This window comes from Cherax quadricarinatus, chromosome 15, assembly GCF_038502225.1.
Source record: "Cherax quadricarinatus isolate ZL_2023a chromosome 15, ASM3850222v1, whole genome shotgun sequence".
NCBI classification, from domain to species: domain Eukaryota; kingdom Metazoa; phylum Arthropoda; class Malacostraca; order Decapoda; family Parastacidae; genus Cherax; species Cherax quadricarinatus.
Window position 1 is genome coordinate 49,919,440 of NC_091306.1, and position 17,725 is coordinate 49,937,164.

General features: G+C 43.8%; 1 protein-coding gene across 1 annotated transcript in view; it reads left to right on the top strand.

Moving 5' to 3' along the window:
* The first annotated feature begins 4,946 nt into the window (after window positions 1-4,946).
* The window catches only part of LOC128703353 (adenosine receptor A2a-like), an 84,279-nt gene continuing 71,500 nt past the window's right edge, over window positions 4,947-17,725 (top strand). The window contains exons 1-5 of the mRNA XM_070085363.1: window positions 4,947-5,176; window positions 8,129-8,393; window positions 10,250-10,342; window positions 12,450-12,600; window positions 16,129-16,356. Of these exons, the coding sequence (XP_069941464.1) occupies window positions 4,947-5,176; window positions 8,129-8,393; window positions 10,250-10,342; window positions 12,450-12,600; window positions 16,129-16,356 (967 nt within the window). The remainder of the gene's footprint in view (window positions 5,177-8,128; window positions 8,394-10,249; window positions 10,343-12,449; window positions 12,601-16,128; window positions 16,357-17,725) is intronic.

Sequence of the window (17,725 nt, forward strand, 5' to 3'; positions counted from 1 at the left end):
GGAGGATGAGCCAGTAAGACTGGATCTTGTGTTCACCCTGAGCAGTTCAGACATTGAGGACATCACTTACGAGAGGCTCCTTGGAGCTAGCGATCACGTGGTTCTGAGTTTTGATTATATAGTAGAGTTACAAGTGGAGAAGGTAACAGGAACTGAAGGGGACAGGCCAAACTATAAAAGGGGGGACTACACATGTATGAGAATCTTCCTGCAGGAGGTTCAGTGGGACAGAGAAATGGTAGGAAAATCAGTAAACAAGATGATGGAATATGTGACAACAAAGTGCAAGGAGGAAGAGGAAAGGTTTGTTCCCAAGGGAAACAGAAATAATAGGAAGACCAAAACGAGTCCTTGGTTTACCCGAAGGTGTAGGGAGGCAAAAACTAAGTGCAACAGAGAATGGAAAAGGCACAAGAGGCATAGGACCCAGGAAAACAAGGAGATTAGTAGAAGAGCCAGAAACGAGTATGCATCGAAAGTCAAATCTGACCCGAAACTGCTGTATAGCCACATTAGGAGGAAGACAACAGTCAAGGACCAGGTGATAAGGCTGGGGAAAGAAGGTGGAGAACTCACAATAAACGATCAAGATGTATGTGAGGAGCTCAACACGAGATTTAAGGAAGTATTTACAGTAGAGACAGGAAGGCCTCTGGGGGTACAGACCAGATGGGGACACCAGCAAGGAATACACCAACAAGTGTTGGACGACATACATACAGATGAGGAGGAGGTGAAGAAACTGCTAAGGAACATCGATACCTCAAAGGCAATAGGACCGGACAACATCTCCACGTGGGTCCTTAGAGAGGGAGCAGATATGTTGTGCTTGCCACTTACCACAATCTTCAACACGTCCCTGGAAACTGGGCAACTACATGAGGTATGGAAGACGGCAAATGTAGTTCCCATTTTTAAAAAAGGAGACAGAAAAGAGGCACTAAACTATAGACCTGTGTCAGTGACGTGTATAGTATGCAAAGTTATGGAGAAGATTATCAGTAGGAGAGTGGTGGAGCACCTGGAACGAAACAAGAGTATAAATGCCAACCAGCACGGATTCATGGAAGGCAAATCCTGTGTCACAAACCTTCTGGAGTTTTATGATAAAATAACAGAAGTAAGACACGAGAGAGAGAGGTGGGTTGATTGCATCTTCTTGGATTGCAAGAAGGCCTTTGACACAGTTCCTCACAAGAGATTAGTGCAGAAGCTAGAGGATCAGGCGCATAACAGGAAGGGCACTGCAATGGATCAGAGAATACCTGACAGGGAGGCAACAACGAGTCATGGTACATAATGATGTAAGCACCTGTGACGAGCGGGGTCCCACAGGGGTCGGTCCTAGGACCAGTGCTATTTTTGGTATATGTGAACGACATGATGGAAGGGTTAGACTCAGAAGTGTCCCTGTTTGCAGATGATGTGAAGTTAATGAAGAGAATTAAATCAGATGAGGACCAGGCAGGACTTCAAAGAGACCTGGACAGACTGGACACCTGGTCCAGCAAATGGCTTCTCGAATTTAATCCTGCCAAATGCAAAGTCATGAAGATAGGGGAAGGGCACAGAAGACCACAGACAGAGTATAGGCTAGGTGGCCAAAGACTGCAAACCTCACTCAAGGAGAAAGATCTTGGGGTGAGTATAACACCGAGCATGTCTCCGGAAGCACACATCAACCAGATAACTGCTGCAGCATATGGGCGCCTGGCAAACCTGAGAACAGCATTCCGATACCTTAGTGAGGAATCCTTCAAGACACTGTACACCGTGTATATCAGGCCCATACTGGAGTATGCAGCACCTGTTTGGAACCCGCACTTGATAAAACACGTCAAGAAACTAGAGAAAGTACAAAGGTTTGCGACAAGGTTAGTTCCAGAGCTAAAGGGAATGTCCTATGAAGAAAGATTAAGGGAAATCGGCCTGACGACACTGGAGGACAGGAGGGTCAGGGGAGACATGATAACTACATATAAAATACTGCATGGAATCGACAAGGTGGACAAAGACAAGATGTTCCAGGGAGGGGACACAGAAACAAGAGGCCACAATTGGAAGTTGAAGACACAAATGAGTCAGAGAGATATTAGGAAGTATTTCTTCTGTCATAGAGTTGTCAGGCAGTGGAATAGCCTAGAAAATGACGTAATGGAGGCAGGAACCATACACAGTTTTAAGACGAGGTTTGATAAAGCTCATGGAGCGGTGAGAGAGATGGCCCAGTAGCAACCGGTGAAGAGGCGGGGCCAGGAGCTAAGACTCGACCCCTGCAACCACAAATAGGTGAGTACAAATAGGTGAGTACACACACACACACACACACACACACACACACACACACACACACACACACACACACACACACACACACTACAGTGCCTACAGGAAGGTAGAGAAGTATCGCACACTGCAAGTACGTGGGACCCCAGTGCCAGAAGTATAGTACTGAGCCTATTTGTGGTTGTTTGGGGAGATTTTGGACTGGCACTGTGACACTGATAGTTGACGGTCTTAATCCGGCTCTGGAGAGCTGAATATCATAATAGAACACTCAAGATTTAGTAAAGGGGAGTAACGGGAAAGGAACTTTAGCAGTGCCACACATATCCCTGAAGCGTGTAGGCGCATATGCCAGGAAAAACACGCACACATTGTAAGCAAGTTGATTCAGGCATACACGGGTACTGGGCATGGAGTGTCATAAATAGCAACATTGTTGGAGAAAATCTAGTGTAGAGAAATTGCAGAGAGCCCAAAGAGCCAGAAGGTCATTTATTTTACTGCTAAATTAAGGTAGAATCCAGGAAAGTAGTTTGACAAGAGAGTAACGCACACACACACACGTACATGCACACACATGTGAACATAAGAGGGCATAAATTCTTACACAAACACTTGTAGTCCCTACCCTAACACACACATCTCACATACTCTCTCCCACACCCCCTTACCCAGAGTCTCACTCACACTCTCACACACACTCACATCCACACTCTCTCATTAACACTCACTCACACACACTTGTTCTCTCCCTCTCTCTCCTTTCATCTCTTCTATCTCCCCCTCTCTCTCTCCCTCTCTCCTATTCCATTTTCTCTCCCTCTCTCCTGTCCCACTATGTCTCCCTCCTCCTCCTCCTCCTATACCTCCTCCCCCTCCTCCATCTCCTCCTTTACCTCCTCTACCTTCTCCCCTCCCCTCTTCCCTCACATCCTAGGCCTACAAGCACTTTAAAGGCTGATCCTACCCAACTCACACGCTCTCACACACTCCCAACCACTCTTACACACTCTCCCACACTCTCTCACACTCTCACACATTCCCCCACACACACTCACACTCTCTCACACTCCCTTCTCCTCTAATTCTCTCTCTCTTACTCTATCTCTCACTCTCACTCCCACACTCTCACACTCACTCACGCTCGCTCTTACACTCTCTTTTATGCTCTCTCTCTCTCACACACACTCTCTCTCTCACACTCTCGCTCTCAGACTCTTCCTCACACTCCCTCGCGCCTTAGCTCACACTCTCACAATCACGCTTCCTCACACTCTCCCACACTCTCTCACAATTTCACACTCTCTTACTCTTTCACACGAACACTTCCTCACTCTCTCACACTCTCTCCCTCGCACTCTCACATTCTCTCACAATCTTACACTCTCTCATACTCTCACACTCTTTCGCACTCCCTCACACTCCCATACTCTGGCACACTCTCACACACACTCTCTCTCTCTCATTCTCGCTCTCAAACTCTTCCTCACACTCCCTCGCGCCTTAGCTCACACTCTCACAATCACGCTTCCTCACACTCTCCCACACTCTCTCACAATCTCACACTCTCATACTCTTTCACACGAACACTTCCTCACTCTCTCACACTCTCTCCCTCGCACTCTCACACTCTCTCACAGTCTTACACTCTCTCATACTCTCACACTCTTTCGCACTCCCTCACACTCCCATACTCTGGCACACTCTCACACTCTCTCACACTCCCTCACACTTACGCTCTCTCACTCACACTCTCTCACTTACACCCACTCACACTCAGCCATACCCCACACTCTCACTCACACTCTCTCACTCACATTTTCACAATCACACTCTTTCAGTCACACTTTCTCACTCACACTAACTCGCCCACACTCTCACCAACACTCCCGCTCTCACTCTCCCACTCCTTCCCACCCACACTCTCCCACTCCTTCCCACCCACACTCTCCCACTCCTTCCCACCCACACTCTCCCACTCCTTCCCACCCATACTCTCTCACTCACACACTCTCACTCACACACACACACACACACACACTCTCTCTCTCTCTTTTCCTCTCCTATCCCACTTTCTCTCCCTCTTCATCTTCCTTCTCATCCTCCCTACTCCTCCTACTCCTCTCCCTCCAAAGCTTTCCCCCCCCTGTCCCCCCTAACCTTCCCCTCATCTCTCTTCCCTCTTCTGCTGTTCCCCCTCCCACTCACTATCCTCTTCCTCTCCCTGCCTCGTCCCTCCTCCCTCCCGACAGCAAACACGCCCCTCCACACATGCAGCTTGGCATAAGCTCTTCCTTCTGCAGAGAAAAAAAAATTGGGGATACCAAAACCCAGGACGGAGAACCAGAGGACTGGTGGATGAAGAGAGGGGTGGATCTAGGAGAGAAGACTGGAAGGCAGAGCTCACAACAGGAGAGGACCGGTGTGGGTGGATGCTCGAAGAGCTCAGCAAGAAAATGGAAGAGAAAATAGCTGAGGAGAACAGGAAATGGGAGTTACAAATCACAGCAGTATAAGCTAAGATATAGAGCTTAGTAGAAAAACTAAAAAGTCTGAAACAGCCTAAAAAACCAAAGGACAGTACAGCCACAGCACCAAGAACTGCTACATCAGTCACAGTTGAAGGTATAGTAGGGAACAAAGGAGCTATACTGTATGTGATGGCTCTATCAGACCCAAGTGGGGCCTGGGATAAGGCAAAGAGAACAGCAGAAACTAATGATGAGACCAAAGACAGCAAAGGAGCTAAGCTATACACAGAGGCTCTAACAGACAACTGCTGTGTCAAGGAACAGATAAGCACAAGGACACCAAATAGGGAAGAGACAGTAGGAAGCAACACATCAATGGCAAGAACTAATTCGTATCAGAGGATTCTCAGGGAAGTACAGTGAGAGGACGAAAGGGAGAAGGCAGTTTTTGTCTATGGGGTCCAAGAAATAGATGGGGAAACTTACGAAACAAGGAAACAGGAGAATAAAAAAACAATTGAAAGCATCATGAAAGCAATAGGAGGAGACGACATGACCCAGCTGACAAATTTTCAGAAAATTGGGTGGTTTGCAAGAGGAAAAAAAACATCCAGTCAAAGTGATTTTCAAGGCAGAGTCAGCCCAAAACCGGATCCTGCAGGAGAAAGCATGCCTAAGGGACAAACTGGAGTTCCAGAATGTGTACCACGACCGAGACAGAACACAAGAAAAAAGGAGGATACTGAAGGAGAGGGTGCAACGTCGCAAGGAGGAATGGAAGGCAAGGAAGGTGGGGAGTAGGGGAAACCAAGCCCAGGTGGAAGAACAAACACAACCCTCTCCAGTACCACCCACAGATGGTACCCATCCATGGCTATCCCAAACCAATCAAACAACCTAACCCAAAACCCACTCACTGTACCCTCTGCCCCCATCCCCCTCAGCACAAACCCCACCCCTACAGAATCCCACAGTAACCACACAATGCACCCCCTCCCCACCCCCTCACAACAAACCCAACCCCCACAGTAACCCACACACTGTACCCTCTATCCCCATCCCCCTCACCACAACTCTCACCCCCAGTGTAACCCCCATAGGCCCTCTTCCATTCCCCTAACACAACCCTCACCCCTAATGCAACCCCCCATAGGCCCTCTGCCCCCACCCCCACACCACAGGCCACACCCACACAGCAACCTCCTATAGGCCCCCACCAGGGCACCTGCTACCCCTGACCCACCATTCTCCTCAGACCACAGTTATAGAAAAAGTTGAAGGTTTGGTACATGAACCAGGATAGAATAATGAATAAATGTGAGGAGTGGCATGAAAGAATCAAGATGTCCCCAGTCATCACAGCAGTCACAGAAACAATACTCACTGGGACCATAACAGATGCAATCTTCCCACCTGGATATCAGATCCTGAAGAAGGATAGAAGGAGCAGAGGGGAAGGAGGGGTTGCACTGCTAATTAAAAACCGTTGGGGTTATCAAAAAATGGAAGGAATGGGCGAGACTGGAGAACGGGACTACACAGTAGGTACAGTTCAGTCAAAGGGAACACAAGGTAGTTATTGCAGTGATGTATAACCCACCACATAACTGCAAGATGCCAAGAGAGGAATATGATGAGTGCAACAGAGCAGTGGTGGACACACTAGCTGAGGTGGCAAGAAGAGCTCACTCGAGAAAAGCGAAATTACTGGTTATGGGTGGCTTCAACCACAGGGAGATTGATTGGGAAAACCTGGAGCCACATGGGGGTCTCGAAACATGGAGAGCCAAGATGATGGATGTGGTACTGGGAAACTTCATGCACCAACATGTTAGGGACACTACCAGAGAGAGAGGGAAGGATGACCCAGCAAGACTGGACCTTGTGTTCACCCTGAGTGGCTCAGACATTGAGGACATCACATATGAAAGGCCCCTTGGAGCTAGTGACCATGTGGTTCTGAGCTTTGAACACATAATAGAGCTACAAGTGGAGATGGTAACAGGAGTAGAAAGGGAAAAGCCAAACTATTAAAGGGGGGACTACACAGGTATGAGGACATTCCTGCAGGAGGTTCAGTTGGTAGGAAAGTCAGTAAACAAAATGATGCACTTCATAACAAAATGCAAGGAGTTAGGTAAGACACATATGCAACAGTTAGGTATCTTTATTATGAAACGTTTCGCCTACACAGTAGGCTTCTTCAGTCAAGTACAGAAAAGTTGATAGAAGCAGAAGATACTTGAAGACGATGTAATCAGTCCATCACCCTTAAAGTTTTGAGGTGGTCAGTCCCTCAGTCTGGAGAAGAGCATTGTTCCATAGTATGAAACAATATGGAGATGAAGTGACAGAATGGAGCTTTTTATAGCGCCAAGAGGTGAGACGTAGGCCACTAGGAGAGGTAAGAAATCAGATGTTGAAAGGTCAGGTCCCTCTCAAATCCAGCCGCTCTCACTAGTGGAAGTTGTCGAAGTTGATTGCAGGTCTGTACCAAGATTCCCTTGTGTTGCAGTGTCTGACAGATTGAACATTAAAATGGTATAAAATACCGACAGGTTGTTAGGTAAGACACATATGCAACAGTTAGGTATCTTTATTATGAAACGTTTCGCCTACACAGTAGGCTTCTTCAGTCAAGTACAGAAAAGTTGATAGAAGCAGAAGATACTTGAAGACGATGTAATCAGTCCATCACCCTTGGTACAGACCTGCAATCAACTTCGACAACTTCCACTAGTGAGAGCGGCTGGATTTGAGAGGGACCTGACCTTTCAACATCTGATTTCTTACCTCTCCTAGTGGCCTACGTCTCACCTCTTGGCGCTATAAAAAGCTCCATTCTGTCACTTCATCTCCATATTGTTTCATACTATGGAACAATGCTCTTCTCCAGACTGAGGGACTGACCACCCCAAACTTTAAGGGTGATGGACTGATTACATCGTCTTCAAGTATCTTCTGCTTCTATCAACTTTTCTGTACTTGACTGAAGAAGCCTACTGTGTAGGCGAAACGTTTCATAATAAAGATACCTAACTGTTGCATATGTGTCTTACCTAACAACCTGTCGGTATTTTATACCATTTTAATGTTCAAAATGCAAGGAGGCAGAGGAAAGGTTTGTTCCCAGGGGTAACAGAAATAATGGGAAGAACAGAACGTTCCCTTTGTTTACCCGAAGGTGTAGGGAGGAAAAAAACTAAGTGAGCTAGAGAATGGGAAAAGTACAGAAGGCAAAGGACTCAGGAAAATAAAGAAATTAGTGGATGAGCTTGAAACGAGAATGCACAGATAAGGAGGGAGGCCCAGCAGCAGTACGAGAAAGATATAGCATCGAAAGTCAAGTCTGACCCGAAACTGTTTCACAGCCACATCAGGAGGAAGACAACAATCAAGAACCAGGAAATCAGGCTCAGGAAAGAAGGTGGGGAGCTGATAAGAAATGACCAAGAAGTATGTGACGAGCTCAACATGAGATTTCAGAAAGTATATACAGTGGAAGATGAAATGATACTGGGAAAACAAAACAGTGGAGTACACCAACAAGGGATATACCAACAAATGTTGGATGAAATGCACACAACTGAGGAGGAGGTGAAGAAGTTCTTAAGGGACATTGATACCTCCAAAGCGGTGGGACCGGGGGTCCTTAGAGAGGGAGCAGAGACACTGTGTGTGCCACTAACCACAATCTTCAGCACATCCTTTGAAACTCAGCAACTAACTGAGGTATGGAAGATGGCAAATGCAATCCCCATCTTTAAGAAAGGAAATAGAAATGAAGCACTAAACTATAGACCAGTGTCACTGACGTGTATAGTATGCAAAATTTTGGAGAAGATTATCAGGAGGAGAGTGGTGGAGCACCTGGAGCAGAACAAGATTATAAACGACAGCCAGCACAGATTCATTGAAGGCAAGTCCTGTGTCACAAACCTACTAGAGTTTTATGACAAGGTAACTGAAGTTAGAAATGAAAGGGAGGGTGGTTTAATTGCATTTTCTTGGACTGCAAGAAGGCTTTCGAGACAGTTCCTCACAAGAGATTAGTACAGAAGCTAGAAGGTCAGGCACATATAACAGGAAGGGCACTGCAATGGATTAGTGAATACCTAATAGGGAGGCAACAGCGAGTCATGGTCCGTGATGAGGTATCACAGTGGGCGCCTGTGACGAGCGGGGTCCCACAGGGGTCAGTCCTGAGACCAGCACAACTCTTGGTATATGTGAAGACATGACGAAAGGGATAGACTCAGAAGTGTCCCAGTTTGCAGACAATGTGAAGAATGAGGAGAATTAAATCAGATGCGGACCAGACAGGTCTACAAAGAGACCTGGACAGGCTGGACACGTGGGTAAGCAACTGGCTCCTAGAATTTAACTCCGCCAAATGCAAAGTCATGAAGATCGGAGAAGGGCAAAGAAAACCGCAGGCGGCCTATGCTCTGTCTGCACACATTAAATGATAACTGCTGCGGCATATGGGCACCTGGCAAACTTGAGAATAGCGCTCCTGTACCTCAGGAAAGAATCGTTCAAGACTTTATACACTGTATGTCAGGCTCATAATGGAGTACACAGCACCAGTTTGGAACCCAAACCTAGTGAAACACGTCAAGAAATTAGAGAAAGTGCAAAGGTTTGCAACAAGGCTGGTTCCAGAGCTAAGGGGAATGTCCTACGAAGAGAGGTTAAATGAAATAGGCCTGACGACACTGGAGGACAGGAGGAGTCAGGGGAGACATGATGACAACAAACAATATACTGCATGGAATAGACAAGGTGGACAGAGACAGGATGTTCCAGATGTGGGACACAGAAACAAGGGGTCACAATTGGAAGCTGAAGACCCAGATGAGTCAAAGGGATGTTAGGATGTATTTCAGCTACAGAGTTTTTAGGAAATGGAATAGTCTGGCAAGCGATGTAGTGAAGGCAGTAACCATAAATAGTTTTAAGACGAGGTATGATAAAGCTCATGGAGCAGGGAGAGGCAGGACCCAATGTCGGTCAGGGAAGAGGCGGGGCCAGGAGCTGAGTCTCGACCCCTGCAACCACAATTAGGTGAGTACAATTAGGTGAGTACACACACACACATATATTGAATTAATTACAACACTACAACTGGCTGACAAATTTACTGGCATTCTATAGTATAACATCTGAGGCAGGTGATAACGATAAATAATATGATATTAAGCATTAAGATTTTTGTTAATCTTTTGATAAAGTACCACACAAAAGACTTGAAGTAAGGGGCAGCTCAGGGTATTGGGAAAAAAGACCTGTCATGGATCGAGGTGTGGCTGACCAACAGGAGACAGAGAGTGTGCATAAATGAGGTGAAATCTGAGCATGGATCAGTAAAAAGTGGCGTCCCACAAGAATCAGTGTTAGCCCGTTGTTGTTCATAGTATTCATTAATGACTTCACACGTCACAAAACTAGACAGGACTATTGATTCAGAGGATGAAGCCACTTAATTTCAGGAAGATTTCGAGAATATAAATAACCCTAGCACTTATAAACTAAATAATAAAGAACTTGATCATAAAGAATCCGAACATGACATAGAAGTTAAGGTAAGAAACAGCTTGAAACTAAAACAGCAATGCTTACGTCGTAATCAGGCAAAAGACTGCAGGGATTTATATATATAAGTATGAGCAGAGGTTATACTACAGCTTTACACATCATTAGATAGACCTCACTTATATTACGTAGCTTAGTTCTTCATATAACACAATGGATATAAATTCGTTAGATAACATTCAGAGAAGAATGACAAAATTTATCCATTGCATAAGAAATCTTCCAAATGAAGAAAACCTGAAATCCCTTAACCAACTTTCTCTTGTTAGGCGTAGAATGATGAAAGACATGACTGAAGTGTATAAGTAGAAGATGGGCATAAATAAAGAAGATATAAAAAAAAAAGAAAAAAAAAGAAGAAAACTGGAATTAATGGACCCCAATTAAGATAAGATAAGATAAGATTTCGTTCGGATTTTTAACCCCGGAGGGTTAGCCACCCAGGATAACCCAAGAAAGTCAGTGCGTCATCGAGGACTGTCTAACTTAATTCCATTGGGGTCCTTAATCTTGTCCCCCAGGATGCGACCCACACCAGTCGACTAACACCCAGGTACCTATTTGCTGCTAGGTGAACAGGACAACAGGTGTAAGGAAACGTGTCGGAATGTTTCCACCCGCCGGGAATCGAACCCGGGCCCTCCGTGTGTGATAAAGGTTAGATAAAGGTTAGATAAACACATGAGTGAGAGAGAGGTTGCATTTGAGTGCAGTGACGTCTTCTTTGCAGGTTCGCCGGTAAAATCACCCGGCCCGAGCCTGTTCCAGATGGTGGCCCAGTCATGGCTCCCTTTCTCGGGAATGTCTCAGACCAATGTCTGCCATGGGAGGAGGTACAAGTACATCCTCGTTTTCTAGGACTAGCTGTCCCCATGCCTAGCCCCATTCCCTGCTCCCATGGGGCTCGCAGGGTGTGGCAGCAGCACAGCAGCAGTCGATGTTAGGAGGTGCAAAGGCAGCAAACACTACAGGATCCTTTTCAAGCCAGAACCCAGCTTTGAGCCGAGGCCCAAGAACTGGGGAGGCTCAAGAATGTCTCTTTCTGTGAGTGTTGTTGCTGCTTCTGCTGCTGCTACTTCACTAGTCCATTCAATTCAGTAACGTCTTTGATAGAGGTGTGTTTACAGTGGAAACATTATATTACTTCTGTCAAGATCTCACTATGAATAGTAGTCCCACACCTCTGACTTCCACAGCAGGCGTCTGTACCATCCCCAGTGGATACCATCTCAAGAAATATATAGGGGAAAACATGCAGAAATCTGTCAGTATACCTCAATTATTACGACCCAGGTAATCAAGGCCTGTATCCTGGGTGTAAAAAGGGATCTTGGAGCAAAATAAATACAGCAGGAAAAAACTGAATTATATTATCCTTCACCAAGTATAAACAGAAGTGTGTACACTATATAGACCATGTACAGCAAATAGGTATTAGTACTCCACGGTAGTCAAGGCAGATCTGCAGCCAAGAGACAAGATAAACAACTGTGCTTCAACCAGTAGAAGAATGAAAATGACAAGAGTGAAAACGTGAGTGGTAGCCATGTCACCTCCACAGTTGCCAGATCCACATTTTGATTGGCTGAACCTAGGTATTGATCTGACGATGGGCCCCGATCGTCAGACCCTAGTACCTGGTTTGTTGGTTGGGGAGATAGCCTATGTGAGAATGTGTACATACTCCAAATAAAGGTTACATACTCTTTGCATGCAACATGAATGAACATCGAAAAGTCAGCAACAGTTGCTACTTAAAGTACACCTGTGTCCTTCATAGGAACTCTCCAGGACTTTTGATAAACTGGGAAAAGGAATAACGTGTTCTCACGGAACAAGATGTTAGAAGCTGATGATATCTAGATGCCTCACTAATCATCGTCACTGACACCATATAATATAATAGTGGAAATTACATAAATATATCATTTATCAGGTCACTATGTGTCACATCCCACTCTCAGCCTATGTGTTAGAGGTAATCAAGGTCCCAGGACCGAAATGTTTTCTATTTTCAGGTGTTTGCTAACGTGTCTTTTTAAACCAATTTGGCGGTATCATGTACCAAGGTTTATACCACAGCCTCTCTCCCCACAGTTGATAACTGCTTTCTGCATAGCATCGGGGTTGGTGAGCAGCGCTGTGGTTTGCGCCACGCCTTGGGTCAAGAGACCGATGTCGCCAACAGTCCGGCTCTCTATCTCCCTTGCATCTGCTAACACTGTTTTCTCATTTTCCTTGGCTGTTGGTGAGTGTACCTTGCAGTGGGTGAGTATAGCAGACAGTTTGTGAGTGTATCCGACTTCCTGGCTGTTGGTGAGTGAATCTGACTGTTTGTGAGTGCATATGGCTCTTAGTGATTCACCCTGATGTTTTGGCTACCGTTCATGGCTGTTTGAGAGTCAGCTTGACTGTTAAACAGTGTACATGGCTGTTATAGAGATACCCTGGCTGTTGGAAAGCGCACGTCACTGTTGGTGTGCGTATATAACAGTTAGGGGAGAGTAGATTTCTGATAAAGAGTGTACTCACCTATTAATATTCACCAGTTTGTGGTTGCAGGGGTCGAGACATATCTCCTAGCCCCGCCTCTTCACTAATCACTACTAGGTCCAATCTCTCTCACAGCTCCAAGAGCCTTATCGAGCCTCTTCTTATAAATATGTTTTGATACTGCCTCCACTTCTTCACTCTTCAGATTGCTCCACTTCCTGACAACTCTGTGTCTGTAGAAATACTTACTAACATCCATATGATTCATCTGACTTTCCAACTTCTAGTTGTGTCCCCTTGTTCCTGTATCCCATTAGAAATATGCTGGCCCCTGTTCACTTTAGAAACTCCTATCAATATTTTATACATCGTTATCGTTTCCCTTCTATCCCTCCTTTCCTCTTGTGTTGTCATGTGAGCGCCCTTATCCTCTTCCTGACAGGACATACCCCTAAGCTCCGGAACTAGTCCTGACATAGTTGATCAGGTGTAGATGCTGCTTACTCAAGTACGGGTCTGACGTAAATGTACGGTGTCGAGAATGACCCTTAATCAGCTGCTGAAATGCTATTCTAAGGTTTGCCTGGCGAAAGTCTGAAGTGCTCGTACCGAGAACCAGAGTTGTGCTCGGTACGACACTCACTCCATTATCTTTTTCTCGAGAAAGGTTTGAAGTTTTTGATTCCTTTTCCTGTGCTCCTCCCGCAGTCTTCTTTGGCCTTCCACAATCTTCATGACTTAGTACATGGTGGGGCTAAACGCCTCTCTTTCTCTCTCTGTTTTACTGCTGTCGTCTTGTCGTAAAAATTCGGTAATTTTGTGACACAGAATTTCCCCATCCTTGAAACTGTGCTGGTTGTCCACCACTCTTATCCTGATAATCTTCTCCATGACTTTGCATACTATATATGTCAGTGACACTAGTCTGTAGTTTAATGTAGCGTGTCTGTCTCCTGTCTTAAAAACTGGGATTACATTTGCTATCTTACACACCTCAGGTAGTTTGCCTGCTTCAGTAGATGTGTTGATGAGTGTTGTTAGTGCCATACACAGCGATTCTGCTTCCTCTCTCAGGAGCTACAGAGAGATGTTGTTCGGTCCCACCTTCTTTCAGATATCTAGTTCGTTTAGCAGCCTCTTCACCTCCTCCTCGGTTGTGTTTATAGTGTCCACCACTTGTTGGTGTAGCCCCTCCATTCCAGAAAATACTTCTTTTAATCTCATGTTGAGCTCTTCACGTACTTCTAGGTCATTTCCTATGATCTTCCCTCCTTCCTACCTCATTCTGGTTATCTAGTCCATGACTGTTCTTTTCCTCCTGATGTGGATGTACAACAGCTTCGGGTCAGACTTGGCTTACTAGTGAAAAGGCGGCGCCAAGAGCTGTGAATCGACCCGTACAACCACAGTTAGGTGAGTACAATTTGGTGAGCACACACACACACATTTTCTTGGACTGCAAGAATGCTTTCGGCACAGTACCGCATTAGAGACTAGTACAAAAGCTAGAGAAACAGGCAGGAATAGCAGGAAAAGCACCGCAATGAATCATGGAATTGATGACAGGAAGAAATCAACGAGTGATGGTACGTGACAAGGTGTCGGAGTGGGCGCATGTGTCTAGTGGGTCGACAAGGGTTTCCATTCTATGTGAATGACATGCCACATGGGATATATTCAAAGGTGTCCTTGTTCGCAGATGATATAAAAATAATGAAGAGAATACAGGCAGACGAGGATCAGCAAAGACTAGAATAAAATAAAATGTCAATAAAATGTCACATTAGTTGCACTTGTGTCCTTTTACTTTACATGTTGCAGTGGTCCTCCTTTCTTATGTTATTTTCTTAGTTCGAGACTTTTACAAGTTTGACCGTAATAAACTTTATCGCAAATTTTGCAAGGAGTGGTATTGATCAATAATAATTGATCAATACCACTCAATTGTGGTTCTCGCTTACCATAAGGCAGGCCAGTACAACATGGGTTCGAATCCTTGGCTAGCGCAGTGTTGTTATTGATCAATACCACTCGTTCGTGCTTACAATAATATATAAATACTGCTCGTGAGGCTAGTACACCAAACAGGGATGAGAATGAAATTAGCTTAGAAGCTCCCACACCTCCGTATGCCCTCGGATGGCGGCCCAACAGCTAGCAGTGTGCTGGCTGCGCCATTCTTGAAGGGCTGGGTGGTCCTGTGGTGTAAAGCGTCATGTGGTTCTTGCTTACCATGAGGCAGGCCAGTACAACATGGGTTCGAATCCTTGCCTAGCACAGTGTTGTTATTGATCAATACCACTCGTTCGTGATTACAATAATATATATATATATATATATATATATATATATATATATATCATAGATTTATTGAAATACTAAATATATTTAAGGTGACCAATGCTATATATATAGCAGAATTTACCTTAAACAAATTGTGTTAGTTTTAGAGAGTTTCGGTGAGGTTTCAGTGTTTGTTTTGGTCAAAAAAATAAAAATCTTTATATCACTATTAAAAAATAAATAACTATAAATCCGAAAAATAAAGTGTTTAGAAAAGCTAAGCTTAATTTTCAAGGGAGTTGGTTTTTTCGGCCGAAAAGGCCGAGCTTACTTAAAAAATAATTTTTTATAAAACAATTTTAAATTTTTCTCCAAAACTAACAAAGAAACCTCACTCAACCTTATTTAAACTAACAATTTTGTCCCTAATATTTTGACATGCTTAGCATAGGCTAATTCAAAGTTATTTACTATTACTTAAAATTAATGATTTTTCTTTTGTAATGGTCAGATCAATTTCCGCTTTTTTTTATACCAATAAAGAAATTTTCATTCGGTTATTTTCATAGTTAACCATTGCCAAATAAACTAAACGATTACATTAGTTTAAGTTAGTTTAGGTGAGGTTTCTTAGTTGATTTTGATTTTTAAATTAAACCATCTATATCACCATGAATGACAACAAATTGTCTATCATTCTGCAAAATAACTTTTGGAAAAAGTTAAAATTTTTTTAGGTGTTCGGTCTATTCAGAACGTTAGACTTTTAGGAACGACATATACGTCAATACGTTTTCGCCGACGCAGATGCACCTTCACTGCAAGGCCTTTTATCGCTGTTATTGAAGTCATCTAAACCGCCAGATAGTCAACAGTCGTTTTAGTTGTGAAACAACATCCATGTTTTCCTGTAGGGCTTTAATGCATTTTGACTTGACTAGTAAACAACTGGGAATGAAGCTCTGAATATGTCACTTGTCCTCTTTCTCCTCTCTACCAGCTGTGCTAATCAACTCCTATTTGCCTGCTGTCCACGAAATTCATTTAAGCAACTGCTTAAAACTGTCTATCGAAGCCGTGCGTATGGGCAGCATCTTGGTACAGATCCTCCACCTGCTGGTTGTGGCCCTCAACCACTATATCGGGACTCTCCGACCACTCCACTACGCTGCCACCATGACACCATTCATGCTTAAGATTATTCTCCTCGCTCTGTGGGTGATACCTAGTAAGTAACTGGAGGAGCTTCGTCTCTTCAACGAGGGAACGGGTGCCTTGAAATATATAAATATTTACTTAAACTGAATACGATTATATTTGCTTATACGGGGTCATATTGCTCCAGTTTTGATTATATGTCGATACACTCGAGAAGAAAACCTGAATATCGGGTTTTGTAAATTACGGTAAGAATGCCGTCTTCATCCCTTGGGAACGTATCATACATTTCGGAATTTATAAATAGATTATATGCTTAAACATATTAGTTTATTTATTGACCATCATGCTTGATGATTTGGTGGTGCTTATGCAAACACGTGTGTTAACAGAGGAAGCTCACTGTTTTTATTTGATTGGTGAAAATTATAGGTCAATGACGAAAAAGTAATGTTCTCCAAAAATCCTTTTATTTACACATTTAAAAGGGAAAATAAATGCCTGTATCAAAATATATGAGCAATGTTATATGAAATAACTTCAGTAAATAAATAACCATCAAAATTATTACGTATTGATAGTCAAGATGAATAGATTAATATTCTTTTTTTTCAAGAAGACATCGCAACTGATGAAGTCCGACACTTGAATTTTCCGCTTTGACCACACAAGTGCAATCTCCAGAAAACAAAATTTTTCTAAAAACAAAATATATTGAGGATTCGGTGCTAATGAACCGTTATTTTTTATGAATTGTTTGGAAATCGCCGGTTTAATTCATTGATTAATATGCTTATGAGAGCAAAGTAAGTATTTGTGCAGAATTCCCGAGCAATAGACATATTCTGAAGATATCGAAGACAAGAGTCAACAAGAAGCTCCTGTAATTAACGTGACAGAAAGCGTCGTCGGACTTTTTCTAATTGCACATCAATAACAATCATTTAACACGAACTACATCTGGCCAGATACTTTCCCATGAATTTTCAAAGCGTTTTTCCTGAACTTCAGATAGGACTGACTTACCAGGATCCAAAGCAGAAGCCAGCTGAGGTTGAGGGGACTGAAGGTGGTCAAATAATAATTTAGGGATTTGCTGTGAAGTTGTCATCATTGTAAGAGTGATTATGAATGACATATCATTGACTCTATATGTCCCTTGCTTCAGTTACTCTGTGTGTGCTTGAAGTTTTCTTAATATCAATTTGGGTAGCAGAAATTGCTGGTAATGTTAATTTAACAGCAGAACAATCAGTATGTAGACAGGAAAATCTCTGGTATGATAACAAGTAAAGTAACATATTGGCAGAAGATACCGACACACAATACAGCATTTGGAATTTGTTAAGAGTTAGTGAGGTCACATTTGAGTAGCCAGCCAAGTCAGGGAGGTTAAGTGATGAGAAATTAACCTCATTCAGGTACAAAATATCGACCAA